Genomic DNA, 23,315 nt, shown 5'->3' on the forward strand with positions numbered 1-23,315 from the left:
ATAAATGAACTCCGTTCTTAGTAAGTTAATTTTAAAACATAGATGATCATTCTATCTCCTTAGTTTTGGTTGCCAATGCAAATGAGTCAGAGGATTTGCTTCAGACACTGAGATAATTGTGTAACTCTACAGCGGAAAATGCCATTGGAGAGTACTTGCTGACCTCACAGTTGAAAAAAACTATTTAAAAGATGTGGAAACCAGATGTTTCAGTCACATTTCAGCCGCTGCTCTGAGAATTTGTGAGCAGCCCCTAACAGGCTGTTACTTCACTACAACTGACGATATGATCATCTTAATTTACTTATTTCTCTTGCTATGGGAAGACACTCAAGGATGGGGATTCAAGGATGGAATTTTTCATAACTCCATATGGCTTGGTAAGAACCTTCACTCATGAGCCTCTTGTTGAGAATGTCAATTCTTTAAATCATGGAGAAGGAAATTTAAAGCAGTAACTTTTTCTATTCTGTACAAGGCTGATGTTCTCAAAGAAAATGCTTAGGAAAGATAGCCTTTGGAATACATATGCTTTTTTTTTTAAGTGTTCTTGTCCTCTAAAATTTAAAAATAGCATTTTATAAAGTGAATTGTTCAGTAGAAAATAGCAGTTAATATTTATATTCAGTATGAAAATATATTTTTAAACTTTTCAAAGCAGATGTAGTAGTACAGTGAGGAGTATTTCTTTAACCAACTAGAAACTTCAATATAGTCTTCTGTTTTTATGTCAATGCATTTGCAATCAGATTTCAGAATCCTAACAGGTAAATTGGAGTATATGAAAATTTTATAATAATTGCTTCATGTACTCTGAGCTATAGTCTATATCTTAGTTTTTTCAAACATTTTGACTATTTTGACCAAGCCAGCTTGCAGTACAGAAAAAAGTGAAAAATGTTTCTCCTTCTGAATGCATTCTTACCACTTTGATTCTTTCTGTTTCTACTATCCATATAAATACTTTTCTGACCCTTTTGTTAGACAAGGAAAGTTTCTTTTGTTATTTTGTTTTGTTAAATGTAAGGAATGAGACAGGCCAAACAGTGAAGATAAACAATAGATCAAAAAAGGAAAATGCAGAAAATCCAAAACACCCCTTAGATTACAGTATGCTAAACAATGCTTTAATTCTCATGATACAAATTGATATTGCTCTATGTTCATTATTGTGTTTAATAGTAAAAAAAATTGAATTTCTTGGGGGAAAATGCATAGATTCTTGCATAGAATAAAGAAATAAAGAGAAGGCAAAATTAACCTAGATTTTGATTTTATGCTTGCTAAACAGCACAGTTGTAGCATATTTTCCCTTTCAGCATGTTTCTCTCTGGTAATAACTGCAACCATGCGGATTTCATTAAAAAGCCTAATTTGTAATGCACAGCCTTGCCGCCTATTTTTTTCAGCTTGAGCCAGTGAACGAATTTCACTGTGATCCATTTGGCCAAGATGGGATCTGAAATTTAGTAGAGGAATGAGCCCATCTCTTTATTTTTGTTGCATACAGTCAAATATAGGAAATACGCTCATATTTGTCAGGATTTTTTTTAAATGTCATAAAGCTAGTAAGAATTAAATCCATGCAGATAAACTTTGAAATATTATCAAACCCTCTAATAATCAAGTAATTTAGAGTTGTCTTTTAAAGTGTTGTCATATGTTACAAAAATATAAACATGGACAATAGAAGTTTTGCCCCAGAGGTAGAGAGAAGCAAATTCAAATGTCTATTAATGTATGCTACAAATCTGAGGGTCAGGATAATTGCAAATTGCTTCAATCTGGGGCAAATTTTTGACCAGCCAGCCTAGCACAGATGTTTATAGTTGGTTGGATCAATATAATCTTTTTAGAAACCATTTAGGAAGGAAAGATAGTTGGATTAGAAGGGATACATCTGTTAGCAACTATCAAGAACAGGACACTTGCCTTCCCTGGGCCACATTGGAAGAAGAATTGTCTTGGGCAACTCATAATTTTTTTTTTTTTCCTTTTTTTGAGGCAGAGTCTCGCTCTGTTGCCCACGCTGGAGTTCAGTGGCACCATCTCGGCTCACTCCAAGCTCCGCCTCCCAGGTTCACGCCATTCTCCTGCCTCAGCCTCCCAAGTAGCTGGGACTACAGGCGCCCGCCACCACGCCTGGCTAATTTTTTGTATTTTTAGTAGAGACAGAGTTTCACCATGTTAGCCAGGATGGTCTCAATCTCCTGACCTCGTGATCCGCCCACCTTGGCCTCCCAAAGTGCTGGGATTATAGGCGTGAGCCACCGCACCTGGCCCAGGGAACTCATAATGTTTTAAGAAAGTTTACAAATTTGTGTTGGGCCACATTCAAAGCCGTCCTGGCAGGCCGCAAGTTGGACAAGTTTACTTTAAATTCTCTAGGTTATGGTTCCAATCTGGTAAAATGATAAGGTTGAAGTAAAGGATCCCTAAGGCTTATTTTAACTCCGGTATCATCTAATTTTTAAAATAGTACCTTAAACAAAACAAAAACAAACAACAGTTAAGGACAAGAAATTACAATCATTTTACATGGATCATGAGAATAAAAAATGCACAGATAAGCAATTATTTTTATTGTTGAATCTGAAAAAGAAGGGAAAGGAAGGTGGGATGCGGTGGTTCACACCTGTAATCCTAGCACTGTGGGAGTCTGAGGTGGGCAGATTGCTTGACCCCAGGAATTAAAAAGACCAGCCTGGGCAACATAGAGAAACTCTGTCTCTACCAAAAAAAACGCAATTAACTGGGTGTGGCGGTGCATGCCTGTAGTCCTAGCTACTCAGGAGGCTGAAGTGGGAGGATCACTTGAGCCCAAGAGGCAGACGTTGCAGTGAGCCGTGACCTCACCACTGCACTCAAGCCTGGGTGACAGAGTGAGACTTTGTCTCAGAGAAAAAAAAAGAAAGAAAGGAAAAGTGACGTATCTTGAGTTCCTTCTGTGGTCCAGAAGCTATCATTAGTCCCATTTGACAAATGAGGAAACTGAGGCTCATCTGGTTATACAACTCCATGGTAGAAACAGCAGTGGAACCAAAGTCCATTTCTACTGCCGCCACTCACTAAAAGGAGAAAACATTTATTAAACAAATTTTCAGTTTTAATAAATGACTATTGACTAGATAAATTAATAAAATATTATTGCTTCTGAAAGGTAAAATTAGGATTCATTGTACAAAGGTCCATCTTAATAGCTCAAAATTCTGAATTGAGAAATATTTTTAATAAAACACCTTATTTAAAATTGTCAGGTACATACTCCAAGAGTTCTCTATTTGTTCATATGGCAACATACTGGGAAGTTTGGTGCTATTAGAGGAACAAAGTGGAATGTTAATATTTAATAAATTAAATCAGAAATTATAACAAAAATTTTTTGCTATTTCTGTTATTATGTTATTACTAGACAAGTTTCAGTAGGTACCAAAAGTTTAAGAAAAATTACTGAGGGTGGGAGAAGGGAGAGGAACAGAGGTACTGGGTTTAATTCCTGGGTGATGAAATAATCTGTACAGCAAACCCCTGTGATGTGAGTTTACCTATGTAACAAACCTGCACATGTACCCCCGAATTTAAAATAAAAGATTTTTAAAAAATGAAAAATTACTTGGAGGAAAACTTAAAATTATTATTTTTTTAATCTGTTAATTTTTTTGTTTTGTTTTGTTTTGGTTTTTTTGTTTTTTGAGACGGAGTCTCACTCTGTCGCCCAGGCTGGGGTGTTGTGGCATGATCTCTGCTCACTGCAACTCTGCCTCCCTGGTTCAAGCAATTCTCCTGCCTCAGCCTTCCAAGTAGCTGGGACTACAGGCGTGCACCACCACACCCGGCTAATTTTTTGTATTTTTAATAGAGACGGGGTTTCACCATGTTGGCCAGGCTGGTCTGGAATTTCTAGCCTCAGGTGATCCACCCGCCTCAGCTTCCCAAAGTGCTGGAATTATAGGCATGAGCTACCATGCCCGGCCAAATCTCCGTTAATTTTTTCCGTATACATCACATTTTAATTTTGAAATAAAATATGAAGAAAATCAGTTTGAGAAAACTTTGTATACATTAAAATAATTTTTACAAAATTTGTTTTCAAATACAGGTCTTTTAATCTTTATTCTTAGGAAATATAATTTTTAACATTTTTAATGATTAACAACAATCTCTATTATAATACGTAAGTAAGCTAAACAGGCCTCCTGTCTCTACCAAAAGCTTTAGTGTTCCTCTATTTCAAGATAAAGAAATTCAAAATATTCACTAGTGTCCAAGTTCCTTGAGGATAGAACCTGACCCACAGCACCTAGCAAAATACCCCGTGGTATGATGTTCAAAGTAACTAAATTGAAAACTAGCAAAAGTTTAATGAGGCTTTGCCGTACGAAGGACACTGGGCAGCAGGCATCTTTCAATAGAGAAACAACTTGACTGATGTTCCTGGTATTCTCTGACCTCGAGCATCAGATTGACTAAGGTCCTCTGTGTGTGAGTAATGGGATTTACTATGTAATGTATAAGAGCAGGATCCTTGGAGTTCAGAAAAACAAGCACCCTCTCTTATTGAGCTGTGGCAATGTCAACTTCAGTTTGGGGTGGAAAACAAAGAACTATATTTCTAATTCTCCTGGATTCATTTCTTGGTGCCAAGAAATATGTATGTCCTCACTGCAAATGGTCCTAAGGGTGGCTGATTGCACAGGTCAGGATACAGAGACTTAACCATAATGTCAGACTACATAGAACTATTAGAGCTAACTACAGAGCTAATGTTATGACTATTGTCCTGGGAATCTTTTCACATTGTTTCTATGGTAGAAGGGACTCCAAACTCAAAACAATCCATTTAAACAGTGATCTATTGGAAGACAACTCATGTATGACTTAACACTGCCTAAAATATGTTGGGAAAAATATGTGAACTAAAAAAGACAAATCAGATAAAAAATTGAGGCATTAACTGGTAGTTAGGTGTGTCCAGTTTTTTCTCTGCTGTGTTTGAATCTATTTTTCTTTTCCCTAATTTCGTATTTGCTTTGGATCCCTTCAGATCTTTCCTCAGTTTTTATTTGTTTTACTAAATTCTTTTTTTTTTTTTTTTTTTTTTTTTTTTTTTTTTTTTTTTTTGAGACAGAGTCTCACTGTCGCCCAGGCTGGAGTGCAGTGGCGCAATCTTGGCTCACTGCAAGCTCCGCCTCCCGGGTTCATGTCATTCTCCTGCCTCAGCCTCCCGAGTAGCTGGGACTACAGGTGCCTGCCATCACGCCTGGCTAATTTTTTGTATTTTTAATAGAGACAGGGTTTCACCGTGTTAGCCAGGATGGTCTAGATCTCCTGACCTCGTGATCCGCTCGCCTCGGCCTCCCGAAGTGTTGGGATTATAGGCGTGAGCCACCACACCCGGCCTAAATTCTTAATTATATTGCATTAGTCATTTCCCTCAATTGGATATTTTAGCTTATTTTTCTACATCATTGTGAGCCTACATAATGGATCCATCTTCACTAGTTTCTTTTGCCTTCACCTCCTTTTCTTTCCCCTATTGCTTACCTTTGCAAGTTTTTATATAGCTTAAATCCAACAGAAAGCCAAAACTTTATCACCTGTGGATAGTGTTGCAATACAATATTGTATTAAAAACTTTATTTTAGGCCAGGCACAGAGTCTCACGTCTGTAATCCTAACACTTTGGGAGGCCGAGGCAGGTGGATCACTTGAGGTCAGGAGTTCAAGACTAGCTTGGCCAACATGATGAAACCTCGTCTCTACTAAAAATACAAAAATTAGCTGATTGTGGTGGCACATGCCTGTAATCCCAGCTACTCGGAAGGCTGAGGCAGGAGAATCGCTTGAACCCAGGAGGCGGAGATTGCAGTAAGCCCAGATTGCACCAGCCTGGGCGACAGAGTGAGACTCCGTCTCACAAAATAAAAATACAAAATTAAAAAAAATGAAAACTTTATTTCAGGCTATCAGATCAAAAACACAATTTAGGCCAGGCCCAGTGGCTCATGGCTGTAATCCCAGCACTTTGGGAGGCCGAGGCGGGTGGATCACGAGGTCAGGAGATCAAGACCATCCTGGCTAACACGGTGAAACCCTGTCGCTACTTTAAAAAAAAAAAAAAAAATTAGCCAGGCGTGATGGCGGGCACCTGTAGTCCCAGCTATTCGGGAGGCTGAGGCAGGAGAATGGTGTGAACCCGGGAGGCGGAGCTTGCAGTGAGCTGAGATCGCGCCACTGCACTCCAGCCTGGGAGACAGAGAGACTCCGTCTCAAAAAAACAAAACAAAACAAAAACCAACCAAACAAACAAACAAAAAAACATAATTTAGCCTAAAGTTTCTGTTTATGGCCCCAAATTCCCCTAAAATTCCCCCTCATTCAGATTTTTCCCCAAAGCTTCCTAACAGTGAAAACTTAGCTACCCAAGGCAGCCAACCCAGAAAGCCCTTTGGCAGGAACAATAGCTGTTGTAATCTTCCAGCTGAGGCCACAAAATTTCCCCTGTTCCGTAAGAAGGAACAACAGTGCTTTTACGACATCATCTGATTTTGCAGAACGAGCAGCCGGTGTGTACCACAGAGAAGCACGGTCTGGCAAATACAAGCTCACCTACGCAGAAGCTAAGGCGGTGTGTGAATTTGAAGGCGGCCATCTCGCAACTTACAAGCAGCTAGAGGCAGCCAGAAAAATTGGTAACTGATTTCACAATGATTTTTCTTCTTTTTTATCCTTGGAGGAAAAAAATCCATCTTTCCTAAGCCCTAGTAAGACTTCTTTCTCCAACCCCCTTCTGATATATCACTAAGCCCCTAGGACATCTCTGCTCTCTGACTTCTATCCATCTGCCTAGAGTTGGCAGACAGTTTCTAGTACCAGCAACTTATGTGGAGTCTTAACCCAGTGTGACCTAATAAAATACAAGTCAAAAGAAAATGAAAACCTCATTATTTCAATATTATTTAAATTTCTCATTAATTTCAATGCCATTGCTATTCTTTTTAGTATTGTTCTGTCTCTTTGACTTCTCAGTATGGAGGCTGTTAAATGATGCTATAGTACTATATTGAGTCTTACAAGGAAATTTACTTGGTAGAGAAATATTGAATTTAGTGGCTTTTTCCCCCAATTTTTTTCCATTAAGTGGGAGAATGTATTTGTACTTCAGGATCAAAAGCTATAAGGAAAAGGAGGACAGGAAGGTCGTGAGATAGAAGCAGAAAGAAACTGGGAAGATGGTATCAGAAGACCTGGTGAAAATCCCAGCAATCAACTGGTGTTACATGCTTCTTTATACAAAAGTGGATTGCTACCATCTCTCTTGGCCTTTGGGGAGAATGGGCCACCCCCATTCAGAACTCCTTTGCTGACTGGATAACATCCGGCAAAGTTGATACATTACTCAAGAAAAAAAATAAGAGTGTTTTCTCAAATGCCCCAAAGCCTGCCCAGATGACTGCTGGTCTGTAATCAGGGGGCGGCATGGGGCATAGTAACTGGAATGGAAGAGACAAAGCCCATAGTCTTTACTGGCCATCCTGGACCTCTAGTAAAATTGCTCTTGGTGGCATTGACAGATACTAAAACAGCCTCTGAGGCTGAGCAAAGGAAACAGGGCTGAGCCTTTGTTTGAAATGTATGAGAGAATTTATCTTTATTCAAATCTTTTAAAACATTACGAATATCTGATAGGGTGCAGTGGTTCACACCTGTAATCCCAGCACTTTGGACTGCTTGAGCTCAGGAGTTCAAGACCAGCCTAGGCAACATAGCGAAACCTCATCTCTACAAAAAAAACAAAAAAATTAGCCAGTTGTGGTGATGCACACCTGTGGTCACAGCTACTCTAAAGACTGAGGTGGGAAGATTGCTTGAACCCAGGAGGTGGAGGCTGCAGTGAGCTGTGTTCATGCCACTGCACTCTAGCCTGGATGACAGAGCAAGACCATGTCTCTAAATAAATAAATAGGCCAGGCGTGGTGGTTCATGCCTGTAATCCTAGCACTTCGGAAGGCTGAGGTGGGCAGATCACTTGAGGTCAGGGGTTTGAGACCAGTCTGGCCAACATGGAGAAACCCCATCTCTACTAAAAATACAAAAATTAGCTGGGCATGGTGGTGCATGCCTGTAAGCCCAGCTATTCAGGAGGCTGAGGCAGGAGAATTGCTTGAACCCAAGAGGCAGAGATTGGAGTGAGCCGAGATTGCACCACCCCACTCCAGCCTGGGTGACAGAGTGACACTCTGTCTCAAAAAATAAATAAATAAGATATTACAAATATCTTAATTGATCCTAAAATAGAAATTAAATTACCACTTGAAAATATTTTTTCAAAATTGATAATTTCAGAAATTGTCTCATGGCATTCCATAAGTCATTTGTGAAAAGAAGCCAGCTCTGAACTTGGATTAGTTTCATACCCACAATAATTTGTAGTCCATTTGCATTTTTTTCAAGTAAGAGGTAGTTTTCCAATAAAAATCAGAAGTTATATTTCATGTGTATTCACACTTTGTCTAATTAAGGAAGCAATTTTCTCCCTTTTACATGAACTGGATTTGACCAGTTAAGAAACTTACTATTGGAAGTGGCTATCTTTGCTAAGATGACTTTTGCTTAGCCAAGACAGTTTACCTGTTTAGTCCATAACTCTTTTTCTTCTTGCAGGATTTCATGTCTGTGCTGCTGGATGGATGGCTAAGGGCAGAGTTGGATACCCCATTGTGAAGCCAGGGCCCAACTGTGGATTTGGAAAAACTGGCATTATTGATTATGGAGTCCGTCTCAATAGGAGTGAAAGATGGGATGCCTATTGCTACAACCCACACGGTGTGTTAAAAATAATAATTTTATGTTTTGCAAAAACAGTTCCATGCTGCTAAGAGGTTGTTAAAAAAGAAATGGCTACTTTTTCCAGAAATAATTGATTTTGGTAATAATAACTACTACTAATAACTACAATTCATAAAGTGCTTATACTATACCCGACATTGAGTTGTGTTCCTTCGTCTACACTCTAACTTAATATTCACAATAATTCTTCAAGGAGCTATTGTTATACCTATTTTAGAAATCAGGAAATTGAAACTTAGAGAATTAAGTAACCCCAAATCAGGAGTCAATAATGATTAGGCAGATGGGACTGAGAATTCAGATCTTCTCTGTGCCAGGGAACTTCCCAGCCATAAAGAAAAAGAAAATAAAAAAGCAGATTAAAAACTTGTCACAGTAAATTAGCTAAAACAATAAAGTGATGCTACCAAATGTTAACTATTCAAAATTGTCCTTTTGATACAATGGGGAAAAGGAGACAAAGTAAACAAATAAATTCTTTCCTTAATTTCTTTTTGTGTATATATGCTAGTCCTTCCAAACTAAGCAACTCTAATTCTATGGTTTAACAATTATATACTGTATATACTAGCTATCATTATACCATATATTTTTATTCATATTTTTTCCATGTTTGCTTGCAACTAGGAAATAATGAGAAAATTAACTCATAATTACTATAAAGAATTATTCTTAGGTCATGGTCTTGGAGAAAAAGTAGGCTGTTCTTTTTGGGTATATTTCCACCAGGACAATGTTACAAAATATTACAGTATGTTACAAAGTCTTCCTGGCATTTAGGATCATAAACATCCTCAGATGTGTCCCATTTGGATTTACCCTATAAGAAATTCCATAACACAGTAGGAGAGTTACATAGTGAGGTTTTAGTGTATTATTATAAAATCTATTATTTAATGATATTAACATTTGGAGAATAGTTTCTCATGTCTGTAACTAACCTATATCTCAAAATTATGTGTAGTCCAAGTAGAAAGATTTTTGCCTACAGCTACAACTAGTCTTAACTGAGACAAAATAGGAATAAATACTTAACAGTGCATTTATGTAACTTTAACTTTCAAGTCACTTTGACATGCTTTAAGCTTATTTAGTCCTATACTATACAGTACTAATTTAGTCCTATATTTAGTTATGTCAACAATATGTATCTTCCTTTCCTCCCTCCCTCTCTTACATTTTCTTAAATATATTTATGCAGACCACTCTTTTTTACTCTTAAGAGTAACTCTTCTTTTCAAATGTATTCTCTGATTCTTCTTTCACTTGATAAACTTTAGGATCTGTGAGCTTCCACTGGATAATTTCCATAGATTAAACTCTAGAGTCATTGAAGAAGTGCCAATGAAACGGCCCTTTCAGTATTTCATTGCCCTTTCATAAGAATATAATCCTAAATTATAAATTATTATAAGTTGCTTTCTTTTCTCAGAGAGGCTGAATACACTCTGGGAATACAGAATCCTGGGAGATTTGTTTTTACCCAATTCTCAGTGCATTGAGCTCGCTTTTGGATTTGGCGGTATGCTGACTATTTAGGATGTGGTTAACTTGAAGGAGACTTGACCGCCTGAACTAGCACTAGGGGAACAGTTCACTGAAACATCACTGGAATAAAAAAAAAAAATAATGGCTTCACAAAAATAAAGCAATCATTATTGATTAATCAATGTCACCAAGTTAGAGCTGATATTCTAAATAATAGGTGAGGCAGTAACTAGATATAACATAAAATATAGATCTAAATAAATATAGCCAAATAGGCAGCCAAATTAGTTCAATATTTGAATTTTTTCTAATCTATTAATATATACAACAAAGATTGGATGCTATGGGATGGAACAACTCACTCCTAAAGCTGGCAATATACATCCTTATGCAGACATACAAACTATGTGTTGTATATTTTATTATACAGTAAGAATAGCTTATGGGTTGCATAACATCCTTAAATTATTTTCTGTATTTTATCCTTAGAATAACCCTGTGTGATAGATAATGGGAAAGGTATGGCTACATTTATTTTACCAATGAAGAAAATGAAGTGTAGAGTAGTCACCAAGCTTGAACTAGATCCTTGACCTTCATTTGTTGCTCCCCAGCCTTTCTATGCTCCTGTTCTGCTTTATTTCATCAAAGCAGAACAGGAGCATAGAAAGGCTGGGGAGCACCTTTTTTCTAGACATTAGACACTTACCTGATATGGAATTAAAATTAACCAGGGCTTCTTCCTAGCTTTCCCTCTAGGTCATATTGCAAACCACTGATTCTGAGACAGCGTTTTTGTTTTGTTTTATATGTGTTTGTTTTTCTTATGACAATTTATAACATACTGAAATCTGTTAAATGATGAATGACTTGGAAAAACAAACATGAATATCTCCATCAAATCTTAAAATATTAGGATTAGGGTATCAGTTTAAAATCAGTAAAGGCAGTATACAGAATAATTATAAATTATTCCTTTTAAGTGGATTAGAGAGACTTTAAAGTCTCTTGCGATCATGAAATTGTATAATGATTTTCCAAGCAGAATTTATGGGATCCATTATTCTAAGTGCTTGTGGCCCTGAAGACATATGGTGACACCACAGGGCAAAGTCCCTACCATCTTGATAGGGCTGTTTGTAATATAAATGTGTATATATTTGTCAAAATACATAGACATAGGCCAGGTGCCATGGCTCACACCTATAATCCCAACACTTTGGGAAGCTGAGGTGGGTCGATCACCAGAGGTCAGGAGTTCAAGTCCAACCTGGCCCACATGGCAAGACCCTATCTCTACTAAAAATACAAAAATTAGCCAGACGTGGTGGCTCATGCCTGTAATCCCAGCTACTCAGAAGGCTGAGGCATAAGAATTTTTTGAACAATTGCAGAGGCTACAGTGAGCCAAGATTGTGCCACTGCACTCCAGCCTGGGCAACAGAGTGAGACTCCATTTCAAAAAACAACAACAAAAAATAGGCGTGTGCACAAAACACTTGTTATGTTATGCCTTAAAAGATAAAATAAAAATATTTTTTAAAGTACAATTAATTACATTACAATTGTTTTAATTTTAAAATTTATTTTTATTTTTATTTTTTAGAGCTGGAGGTCTCACTATGTTGCCCAGGTTGGCCTCAAACTCCTAGGCTCATGAGATTCTTCTGCCTCAGCCTCCCAGTTAGCTGGGACTAAGGGTGAGCATCACTACACCTAGCCATTTTTTTCTTACTATATTTACTTTTTTAAAATTCATGGCTGGGCACAGTGGCTCATGTTTATAATCTCAGCACTTTCAGAGGCAGAGGCAGGAGGCTCACTTGAGGTCAGGAGTTCAATACCAGCCTGGGCAACATTGCAAGATCCATTTCCACACAAAAAAAATAAAAATTACCAGGGCTGGGTGGCACATGCCTGTCATCCCAACTACTTAGGAGGCTGAAGTGGGAGGATTGCTTGAGCCAAGGAGTTCAAGGCTGCAATAAGCTATGATTGGGTCACCGCACTCCAGCCTAGGTGACAGAGCGAGATCTTGTCTCAAAATATAAAAATAAAAATAAATTCACAAAGAGTCCATGTTCATTTTAGAGAATTTAGTAACTATTGATGAAAAAATACATTTATTCTTTAGCTAAAAGCATACATAATATACCATAGATGCTGTATACTAAGACACTTAACATTTCATAAAAAGTAATAGATTGCTAAGAAATGTCATTTTTAACAGGGATAATGTTTTTCCTAATGCTTTGGGGTTTTTACGTTTTTTTTCTTCTCATTTCAGCAAAGGAGTGTGGTGGTGTCTTTACAGATCCAAAGCGAATTTTTAAATCTCCAGGCTTCCCAAATGAGTACGAAGATAACCAAATCTGCTACTGGCACATTAGACTCAAGTATGGTCAGCGTATTCACCTGAGTTTTTTAGATTTTGACCTTGAAGATGACCCAGGTTGCTTGGCTGATTATGTTGAAATATATGACAGTTACGATGATGTCCATGGCTTTGTGGGAAGGTACGTATGGGTCCCCATACAGGAAGTTAAATGAATGTCCAGTATTTTGTTTGATGCTTCTTTAATTTTCCCTCAACTGTCCCTATAATATTGATTTTGGAATAGTTCTACTCTCCTAAAGCACCATATCATTTTTCAACAAAGATTTTTCTTAGCTGGCTGCTACAACATACTTATTAAAGCAGTGAGAGCTGCCTTTTGATTATGGCTAAGTTGTAAGAACTAGTTAGTCTATTTTATAAACACCTCAAGATCTGACTACAACATACTTATTAAAGTAGTGAGAGCTGCCTTTTGATTATGGCTAAGTTGTAAGAAATAGTTAGTCTATTTTATAAACACCTCAAGATCTGACTATAACATACTTATTAAAGTAGTGAGAGCTGCCTTTTGATTATGGCTAAGTTGTAAGAACTAGTTAGTCTATTTTATAAACACCTCAAGATCTGACTAACAATAGGAGGAAGAAAGATATGTGAGTTGCAAAAATTGTTCAGGTTTTTAAGTTCTAATTTCTTACAACCTTAAAAATGATTATAGGGCCGGGCACGGTGTCTCACGCCTGTAATCCACACCACTTTGGGAGGCCAAGGTGAGTGGATTACCTGAGGTCAGGAGTTCAAGACCAGCCTGGCCAACATGGCAAAACCCTGTTTTTACTAAAAATACAAAAATTAGCTGGGCGTGGTGGCAGGCGCCTGTAATCCCAACTACTCAGGAGGCTGAGGCAGGAGAATCACTTGAACCCGGGAGGTGGAGGTTGCAGTGAGCCAAGATTGCACCACTGCACTCTAGCCTGGGTGACAGAGCAAGACTCTGTCTCAAAAAAAAAAAAGGATTATAAATTCAGTAATTGTTGCCTTTCTTCTTCCTACAAAGCATTGTGCTAAGTATTATGGAAGTAAGGTAAATAAGCAAAGTTTAACCCTTTCTCTCTTTAATATTTTTCCTTTGGCTTTTCAACATGCTAGAACACAACCTTTTTCTTCACACTCCAAATCTTTAATATACTTTGAATTTTGAGTGTCTTATGATATATTGCAAATTAAAGAGTGTACAATTAGGTATTTTATATATTCAGGTCCCCACCTAATAACCCATATTTTAGACTATCAATTATCAATAGACTATCAGTTTTCAATTCTCTATTATACATGATAGTAATTTAATGGGGAAAAAATGGTAATGGGGACAACTTAAAAATGACAAACTCAATCCCTTTTTATGTTGATTTTGAACGTGTAATTTAAATACAAAGAAAACCAAAGGCATTTCTTGCAAAAATGAAGAGTTTTTTAAGGGAAAATATTTTTTGTTTTGTTTTCTTCTTTCTACATCTTTTTTTCTTTTTTTTTTTTTCTTTTTTTTGAGATGGAGTCTCACTCTGTCACCAGGCTGGAGTGCAGTGGCACAATCTCGGCTCACTGCAACCTCTGCCTCCCATGTTCCAGCAATTCTCCTGCCCCAGCATCCCGAGTAGCTGGGATTACAGGCGCCTACCACTACGCCTGGCTAATTTTTGTATTTTTAGTAGAGGTGGGGTTTCACCATGTTGGCCAGGCTGGTCTCAAACTCCTGACTTCAGGTGATCCGCCTGCCTCAGCCTTCTAAAGTGCTGGGATTACAGGCGTGAGCCACCGCACCTGGCCTTGTTTTCTTCTTTAGCTGACAGACTACTGCTATAGAGAAAAGATAGTTTATAAAAATAGTTTGATGAAGACACGAAGTAGAGTTGGGGAATTAAGAACAAAGTACAGGCAGGCACACCTGTGGTCCCAGCTACTTTGGAAGCTGAGGCAGGATGAGCACTTGAGCCCAGTAGTTCTGGGCTACAGTGCGCTATGCTGGTGGGGTGTCCACACTAAGAGCAGCATCAATATGATGACCTCTCAGGAGTCGGGGACCACCAGGTTGCCTAAGGAGGGGTGAACGTGCCCAGGTCAGAAACAAGCAGATTAAAACTCCCGTGCTGAGAATTGGGAAGAAGCCTATGAATAAACATTGTATTTCAGCCTGGGCAATACAGCAACATCCTATCTTATATAAAATAATAAACTACTGTCTTTAGGAGGTTTGAACAGGCTAATTTGTTATTTCTTGGATTTATATTATATAATTTACCCTTTAGGTAAATTTAGACTTTTCCTCTAGAATAAATTACATATTTAGAAACCTGTAAAACCCTTACCTTTTTATATGTGTAAAAGGGTTCCTTTCAAGTCATGATTCAGATAAAAATCAAATCCTCTTACACCTATAAGGTCCAAAATAATTTTTCCAGATTTAAATCAGTCTATCCTAGAATTCAAAATATTAATATCACCAAGCATATGCCCATCTTCTACAACTGTGAAGAAAACTTTATAAAGTTAATTAGAAATAAATTTTTAAGGCTGGACACAGTGGCTTATGCCCGTAATCCTAGCACTTTGGGAGGCCGAGGCAGTTGGATCACCTGAGGTCAGGAGTTTGCGACCAGCCTGGCCAACATGGCAAAACCCTGTCTCTACTAAAAATACAAAAATTAGTAGGGTGTGGTGGCACATACCTGTAATCCCAGCTACTCGGGAGCCTGAGGCAGGAGAATCACTTGAACCCAGGAGGCAGAGGTTGCAGTGAGCTGAGATTGTGCCATTGTACTCCAGCCCGGGCTATAGACCGAGACTCCATCTGGAAAAAAAGAAAGAAAATTTTAATTTTTCCAAATAGATTCAAATTATCTGCTGCACAAAATTTTCTAGTTACACAAAGTAAAAATGCCACACATATCTTTCCTTTAAAATCTCATTGGCTGGGTGCGGTGGCTCACACCTGTAATCCCAACACTTTGAGAAGCTGAGGGGGGAGGATCACCTGAAGCCAGGAGTTCAAGACCAGCCTGGCCAACATGGTGAAACCCCATCTTTACTAAAAGTACAAAAATTAGCCAGGTGTGGTGGTGCATGCCTGTAATCTCAGTTACTTGGGAGGCTGAGACAGGAGAATCGCTTGAACCCAGGAGGAAGAGGTTGCGGTGAGCCGAGACTGCGCCACTGCACTCCAGCCTGAGCGACAGAGCAAGACTCCATCTAAATAAAATAAAATAAAATAAAATATCATCAATATTGTAAGAAGATTATTTCAAATAACAAACTTTGTTTTAACTCTTATTCTCTCTTACAAATCCAGGTAAAATAACAATAGAAATTTTAAAAATTATGGAACAATGAGCTATTACTTAGAGGCTTAATTATCAGTAACAGCCACTTTACTAGCTGTATAATATTCATTTTTGTGACATCTCTTTTCTAAAAATTCCTTTTCAGATACTGTGGAGATGAGCTTCCAGATGACATCATCAGTACAGGTAAGGTTCTAAATTGAGGACCAAAACTATGATTTGTTTCTTTACAGTGTCCCTGAAAGTAAAGGGACACTGTTAAATAGTAAATAGTAGTTATTATTCACTTTTTAAAGTTGAAAGAACCAACACTAGATGCAGCTTGCTAGCTTGTAAAATGCAAAAAAAAAAAAAAAAAAAAATTAAAGATTTATGCCAACTGCTTGCACTAAAAAATGTATAAACTCTTCTTTGCTGAAAATGTAATGTATCTGAGAGTCTTGAATCTGCAAATCCACAAATATTGCTATAGTTTATGATTTCCATAAATGTGCTAATAAAATGGCTGAAATTTTTCATTGATAAAGGGTTGAAGTCATTTATAAAGTCATTAAAAATCTTTGTCACTAAAACAATCTTACATCATATTCATTACATTTTTATCTTAGTACAATATTCTCCAGAGAATGTTTCAAATAACAAAGTTCTGTGAGATTTAAATAGATGTTACATGAGAAGAGGGCTCTAAGGTCAAATAAATTTGGAAAACGTTGGGTTAAACAATATCAAACAGGTTTCTTTATTGGAAGACAGCAGGGATCTTTTAATATGCTAATCATGCGTAGTAAATCTGAAAAGACCAGATATAATAGGTAGTGCTTTCCAAATATTGCCCACCCCCCCATTATTTTCTGTGACTTTGTTCCAAGAAATGTACCTCAAGAAATGCCCTGTAGTCGCATAAATTTATCTCAATATGCAATATCACTCTTTAATTTATCCCATACTGCTATTTTCTGGCTAAAAACTTCCTTTCTTACATGTATTCAGTATTTTATTTTATTTCCATCACCAGCACCAGCAGCTGGCATTTTTATGTGCTCTATTTTCTCCCATGTCATAAAACTATCACAGTACTTCTGCAACTATAAACAACAAAACTACATTGAGTTGCAATTTCTAAGTACTCAGATACTACTAGTTAACTTACTCCCACACCCCAGCCTTTCAGTGACTCAATTCTAATTTATTCGTCATAACTGTAACAGATGGAACTTCCTGCTCTGTTATTGAATGATTAATGCTTAAACCTTGTTAGTTCATTATTCTGTTACAAACTCCCTTAAGAAAGATAACCTATTAAATTAAACCATTTACTTATCTCTCATTCCTTTCTTGAAAATATATTTTATAATAACAGAAAGTTGAAAGAAAACATCTTATTGCTGTAGGAGGTAGTTGGGGGATGAGAATCCTATTAAACAAAGAAGTTAAAAAGAAGTCTAGGCCAGGTGCGGTGGCTCACGTCTGTAATCCCAGCACTTTGGGAGGCCAAGGCAGGCCGATCACCTGAGGTCAGGAGTTCGAGACCAGCCTGACCAACATGGAGAAACACCGTCTCTACTAGAAATACAAAATTAGCCAGGCATGGAGGCACATGCCTGTAATCCCAGCTACTTGGGAGGCTGAGGCAGGAGAATTGCTTGAACCCGGGAGGCAGAGGTTGTGGTGAGCCAAGATAGCGCCATTGCACTCCAGCCTGAGCAACAAGAGCAAAACTCCGTCTCAAAAAAAAAAAAAGAAGTCTGAAATTTTACATTTTCCTTTTTTCTCTAAAATAGACAACTTACTCCAAATGTAATCAAATCAGTGGTGGGGTTTTATTGGCACAACTACAAGAAACTGGGGAAAAAAACCCCACACAATTTATCATTCAAAGAGAAACAAATCAAGAAACAGAAAAGAATATAGTTAAAACAAAAAAGCCAAAGATTTAGCAAAAAATCAGGAAGAGGACATTGATACAAAGTAATAGAAAAAGAAGATATAAGATACAGTTAACATAAAATCCTATCAAGCATAGGCCTGGTGTGGTGGCTTACGCCTGTAATCCCAGCACATTGGGAGGATGAGGTGGGCGGATCACCAGGTCAAGAGATCGAGACCATCCTGGCTAACACGGTGAAACTCCGTCTCTACTAAAAATACAAAAAATTGGCCAGGTGCAGTGGCACACGCCTGTAGTCCCAGCCACTTGGGAGGCTGAGGCAGGAGAATCGCTTGAACCTGGGAGGCAGAGGTTGCAGTGAGCTGAGATTGTGCCACTGCACTCCAGCCTGGGTGACAGAGCAAGACCCCATCTCAAAAAAAAAAAAAAAAATTCCTATCAAGCATAATACTATTAACATTTTGATCTGGTTTTCTTTTTAAATATACGCTTACTCAACCCAGGGTATAGATTACAAAACAAAAATAGAAAATAAAGACATTGGCCAAGCATGGTAGCTCGTGCCTATAATCCTAGCACTTTGGGAAGCCAAGGTGAGAGGCGTGAGCCTCAGGAGTTTGAGACCAGCCTGGGCAACATGATGCAACCCTGTCTCTACAAAAAAATACAGAAGTCAGCCGGGCACAGTGGCTCATACCTGTAATTCTAGCACTTTGTGAGGCCAAGGCGGGTGGATCACTTAAGGTCAGGAGTTCAAGACAGCCTGGCCAATATGGTGAAACCCCATCTTTACTAAAAACACAAAAAATTAGCCCAGTGTGGTGGCACGTGCCTGTAATCCCAGTTACTCAGGAGGCTGAGGCAGGAAAATCACTTGAACCTGAGAGGCAGAGGTTGTAGTTAGCTGAGATGGCTCCACTGCACGCTAGCCTGGGCAACAAAGTAAGATTCCCTTTCAAAAAAAATTTAAAAATACAAAGTTAGCCAGGCATCCTGATGCGTACCTGTAGTCCCAGCTACTCGGGAGGCTGAGGTAGGAGGATCACCTCAGTCCAGGGAGGTCAAGGCTGTAGTGAGCCGTGATCATGCTACTGCTCTCCAGCCTGGGAGACAGAGTGATATTCTGTCTCAAAAAAAAAAAAAAAAAAAAAGAAAGAAAGAAAGAACCTGAAATTGTCCATAATCCTACCACATTAATAAGAGATATAAAAGTAAGGATGTGCCTACTCTCCTCACCTCTCCATCCCAGAAAGGCATTTGATAACTCTGTAGTGACCATCCTTCCAGATGTTTTTCTATTATACAAACATTATATACGTGGAAACTATGGACATATTTCCATGTCAGAGTACGATATTTAGATCATTCAAATTCTTTTTCGTGACTGCCTAATAGGTCACTGTATGGATATACTGTAATTTGTCATGTACTAATATTTAACATTCTGAGGCATTTGATTCTGATTTTTTTCTTTTGTTATTCAACATTTCAATGAACATTTTAAAACCTCTGTCTTTACTCAGTAATTCTACTTTAAAAAAAATAGATTCCTACAGTGCCAATTTACATTTCTTTTTCTTTTCTTTTTTTTTTTTGTTTTTGTTTTTTTTGAGACAGGGTCTTGTTCTGTCACCCAGGCTGGAGTGCAAGGGCGCCATCACAGCTCACTACAGCCTCAAACTCCTAGGCTCAAGTGATTTTCCCGCACAAGGCTAATTTTTATTTTTTATTTTTAGTAGAGATGGGGTTTTGCTATGTTGCCTAGGCTGGTCCTGAAGTCCTGAATTCAAGCTGTCCTCCTGCCTCAGCCTCCCAAAGTGCTGGGATTTCAGGCGTAAACCACCTTGCCTGGCTGACTCCCAATTTACATTTTCTTTTCTTTTCTTTTTTTTTTTTTTTGAGAGTGAGTCTCACTCTGTCGCCCAGGCTGGAGTGCAGTGGCACGATCTCGGCTCACTGCAAGCTCTGCCTCCCGGGTTCACGCCATTCTCCTGCCTCAGCCTCCCAAGTAGCTGGGACTACAGGCACCCGCCACCACGCCTGGCTAATTTTTTGTATTTTTAGTAGAGACAGGGTTTCACTGTGTTAGCCAGGATGGTCTCAATCTTCTGACCTCATGATCCACCCCCCTCGGCCTCCCAAAGTGCTAGGATTACAGGCGTGAGCCACCGTGCCCGGCCATTTTTGTGTTTGTTTGTTTGTTTGTTTTTTAATAAGGCCTGTCGACTCATACCTAACCAATTTGCATTTTAACCAGCTGAATATTCTCTGAATTCTCTCACAATAGAAGAGCAAAAAAGTATCATTAATAATCTAAGTTGAATTTTTGGTAGTGTTTTTGAACACATTTTTAAATGTCTATTAGCCCTTTGAACACCTATGAATTGCCTATGAATTTATATTTCTTGCATATTCTTTGGCGCTTTTGTCTTTCTCTTTTTTATTTCTTTGTATATTAGAGATATTAACCCTATTTTCTCTCAGTCTGTCTCGTGCAAAAAATTTTTTTTGTATTTAGGCAAATCTTCCAAATATGAGAAAATAGCAGTCTGAGAATCAGAGCATGAACTCGGAAACCAGACTGCCTGTGCTCAAACCTGACTCTGCCCATTTAGTTCTGTGGCTTTGGGCAAGCTACTTAGTAGTCACTCTGTGCCTCAGTTTCTTATCTGTAAAATGAATATTTAAAAAGTATCCCCCTCACCTCGCAGTGTTGTTGTGGGGGTTAAATGAGTTAATAGATAAAAGCAAGCATTAGGAATGTATATACTCTGCTTTTGTTTATATATATTTGCAGCTCATGCCTGTGACCCCAACATTTTGGGAAGCTGGGGTAGAAGGATCACTTGAGCACAGGAGCTTGAGACCAGCCTGGGCAACATAGTGAGATCCTGTCTCCAAAAACAAACAAAAAGAAGGCCTTTGCCTCCTTTTTGAAAAAGATATAAATATTCCTATATTTTATGTTATATAATAAAGTTTTTCCTTTTTATTTAGCACATTTTGGTCTTTATATTACGGTAAAATGTGTTTAGGTGCTCTGTGTAAAGTAGGAATCTAGCTTCATTTCTAATAAATGTGAAACTTGTTGCTCTGACATCATTTAGTAAATAACTCATCCACCCATCGCTGGTTTGACCTGCCCTGCCATTCTCCTGTAATTCCGTGGATGTTCCTTCTACAAAGAGTATCTTCTTTTTTTTTTTTTTTTTTTTTTGAGACGGAGTTTTGCTCTTGTTGCCCAGGCTGGAGTGCAATGGCAGAATCTTGGCTCACTGCAACCTCCACCTCCCGGGTTCAAGGATTCTCCTGCCTCAGCCTCCCGAGTAGCTGGGATTGCAGGCACACGCCACCACGCCTGACTGATTTTTTGTATTTTTAATAGAGACGGGGATTCACCATGTTGGTCAGGCTGGTATGGAACTCTTGACCTCAGGTGGTCTGCCCACGTCGACCTCCCAAAGTGCTGGGATTTACAGGCGTGACCCACCAGGCCCAGCCCAAGAGTACCTTTTAAATACAAGAGAGAGGCCAACTCGGTGGCTCACGCCTGTAATCCCAACACTTGGGAAGGCCGAGGTGCTTGGACCACCTGAGGTCGGGAGTTTGAGACCAGCCTGGCCAACATGGTGAAACCCCATCTCTAGTAAAAACACAAAAAATCTGCCAGGTGTGGTGGTGTGTGCCTTTAATCCCAGCTACTCGGGAGGCTGAGGCAGGAGAATCGCTTGAGCCCGGGAGGCAGAGGTTGCGGTGAGCCGAGATTGCGCCACAGCACTCCAGCCTGGGCAACAGAGTGAGTGAGACTCCATCTCAAAAATAAATAAATAAATACAATAGACACAATTTCCTGTAGGATAGATTGAAGGAGCAAAGGAAAAAATACAAACGTCTCTCACCCTGTCCCATGCGGCAATGAAACCACAGACTCTTCAGCTTGAGAATCGACCTCTGAATTCTGGGAATCTTGTTCATGAATTCTTATATTCTCCTATGAGAATGAAGAGTCTTTGAATTGTCAGCCAAATCAAAGGAGAGTAACATCTTTGTTCTTTTGCCTCCTTCCCCGCAACAGGAAATGTCATGACCTTGAAGTTTCTAAGTGATGCTTCAGTGACAGCTGGAGGTTTCCAAATCAAATATGTTGCAATGGATCCTGTATCCAAATCCAGTCAAGGAAAAAATACAAGTACTACTTCTACTGGAAATAAAAACTTTTTAGCTGGAAGATTTAGCCACTTATAAAAAAAAAAAAAGGATGATCAAAACACACAGTGTTTATGTTGGAATCTTTTGGAACTCCTTTGATCTCACTGTTATTATTAACATTTATTTATTATTTTTCTAAATGTGAAAGCAATACATAATTTAGGGAAAATTGGAAAATATAGGAAACTTTAAACGAGAAAATGAAATCTCTCATAATCCCACTGCATAGAAATAACAAGCGTTAACATTTTCATATTTTTTTCTTTCAGTCATTTTTCTATTTGTGGTATATGTATATATGTACCTATATGTTTTTGCATTTGAAATTTTGGAATCCTGCTCTATGTACAGTTTTGTATTATACTTTTTAAATCTTGAACTTTATAAACATTTTCTGAAATCATTGATTATTCTACAAAAACATGATTTTAAACAGCTGTAAAATATTCTATGATATGAATGTTTTATGCATTATTTAAGTCTGTCTCTATTGTTGGAATTTCAGGTCGTTTTCATAAATATTGTTGCAATAAATATCCTTGAACACACATATTTGTGCACCTCTCTAATTATTTAAGACAAGGACCTGGAAATAGAATTACTGAATCAAAGGTTAATTAAAATAAAATTTTCTGTTTTGATAGGCAAAAATGAGGCCTCACTGTACTTTGAATTTGCATTTCTTTATTCATGAGATTGATGGTTATATAATTTTTTGTTAATTTTTTTTGTGAATTATTTTTCCATTCCCTTTTTTCACTATTTTTAAAAACTGATATAATCTTCTCTATTGATTTGTTAGAAATTATTATATATGTCCATGTTTGTCATATATGCTGTAATTTAATTTTTAGTTTATATTTTGTCTTTTACTTTTATGGTTCTTTAAAATATATCAAATGTTAAAATTTATTTGCAACTATACTTGATTTTGCTGAGGTCTCTTTTCTCATATTTATGTTTAGGACTGTCAAAAGACAAAATGACAACAAATTTAGTTTAAAGATCTTAATTGGCTTTTATTTGCAATTCTAGAATCAGGCACCTCATTTTTAACATAGAATGAGTGTTCTGATGAGCTGAGCAGAGGAGGTTGGTTTTATTGATATAAAAGGGCTGAGGAGAGCAGAAACAGAAAACAAAAAGCAGACTGGTTGTTTCAAAGTTACTTTTCTTATGAAGGTTAAAGCAGAGGCAACTTCCT

The 23,315-nt window shown here is 38.0% G+C and overlaps 1 protein-coding gene and 1 long non-coding RNA gene across 2 annotated transcripts in view; one reads left to right on the forward strand and one right to left on the reverse strand.

Moving 5' to 3' along the window:
- LOC130541279 (uncharacterized) overlaps positions 1 to 21,985 on the reverse strand; it is a 43,044-nt gene extending 21,059 nt beyond the window's left edge. The window contains exons 1-2 of the long non-coding RNA XR_008955318.1: positions 21,802 to 21,985; positions 15,403 to 15,524 (exon numbers count right to left, since the gene is read on the reverse strand). This is a non-coding gene — a long non-coding RNA (uncharacterized LOC130541279). The remainder of the gene's footprint in view (positions 1 to 15,402; positions 15,525 to 21,801) is intronic.
- Positions 202 to 22,659, forward strand: TNFAIP6 (TNF alpha induced protein 6). Its single transcript, XM_003818305.4, has 6 exons — positions 202 to 380; positions 6,555 to 6,692; positions 8,665 to 8,826; positions 12,626 to 12,854; positions 16,160 to 16,200; positions 21,978 to 22,659. Exons 1-6 carry the CDS (start codon positions 287 to 289, stop codon positions 22,145 to 22,147), a joined length of 834 nt encoding a protein of 277 aa, XP_003818353.1. The 5' UTR covers positions 202 to 286; the 3' UTR covers positions 22,148 to 22,659.
- The last annotated feature ends 656 nt before the right edge of the window (positions 22,660 to 23,315 follow it).

The sequence above is a fragment of the Pan paniscus genome, chromosome 13 (assembly GCF_029289425.2).
Source record: "Pan paniscus chromosome 13, NHGRI_mPanPan1-v2.0_pri, whole genome shotgun sequence".
NCBI classification, from domain to species: domain Eukaryota; kingdom Metazoa; phylum Chordata; class Mammalia; order Primates; family Hominidae; genus Pan; species Pan paniscus.

What these genes read in the sequence shown, in the direction of transcription:
- TNFAIP6 (XM_003818305.4), top strand. Translation starts at nt 287, where the DNA reads ATGATCATCTTAATTTACTTATTTCTCTTGCTATGGGAAGACACTCAA. An exon ending in AGAGGCAGCCAGAAAAATTG is followed by an intron (nt 6,693 to 8,664) that starts GTAACTGATTTC and finishes TTCTTCTTGCAG; the next exon opens with GATTTCATGTCTGTGCTGCT. An exon ending in GTCCATGGCTTTGTGGGAAG is followed by an intron (nt 12,855 to 16,159) that starts GTACGTATGGGT and finishes ATTCCTTTTCAG; the next exon opens with ATACTGTGGAGATGAGCTTC.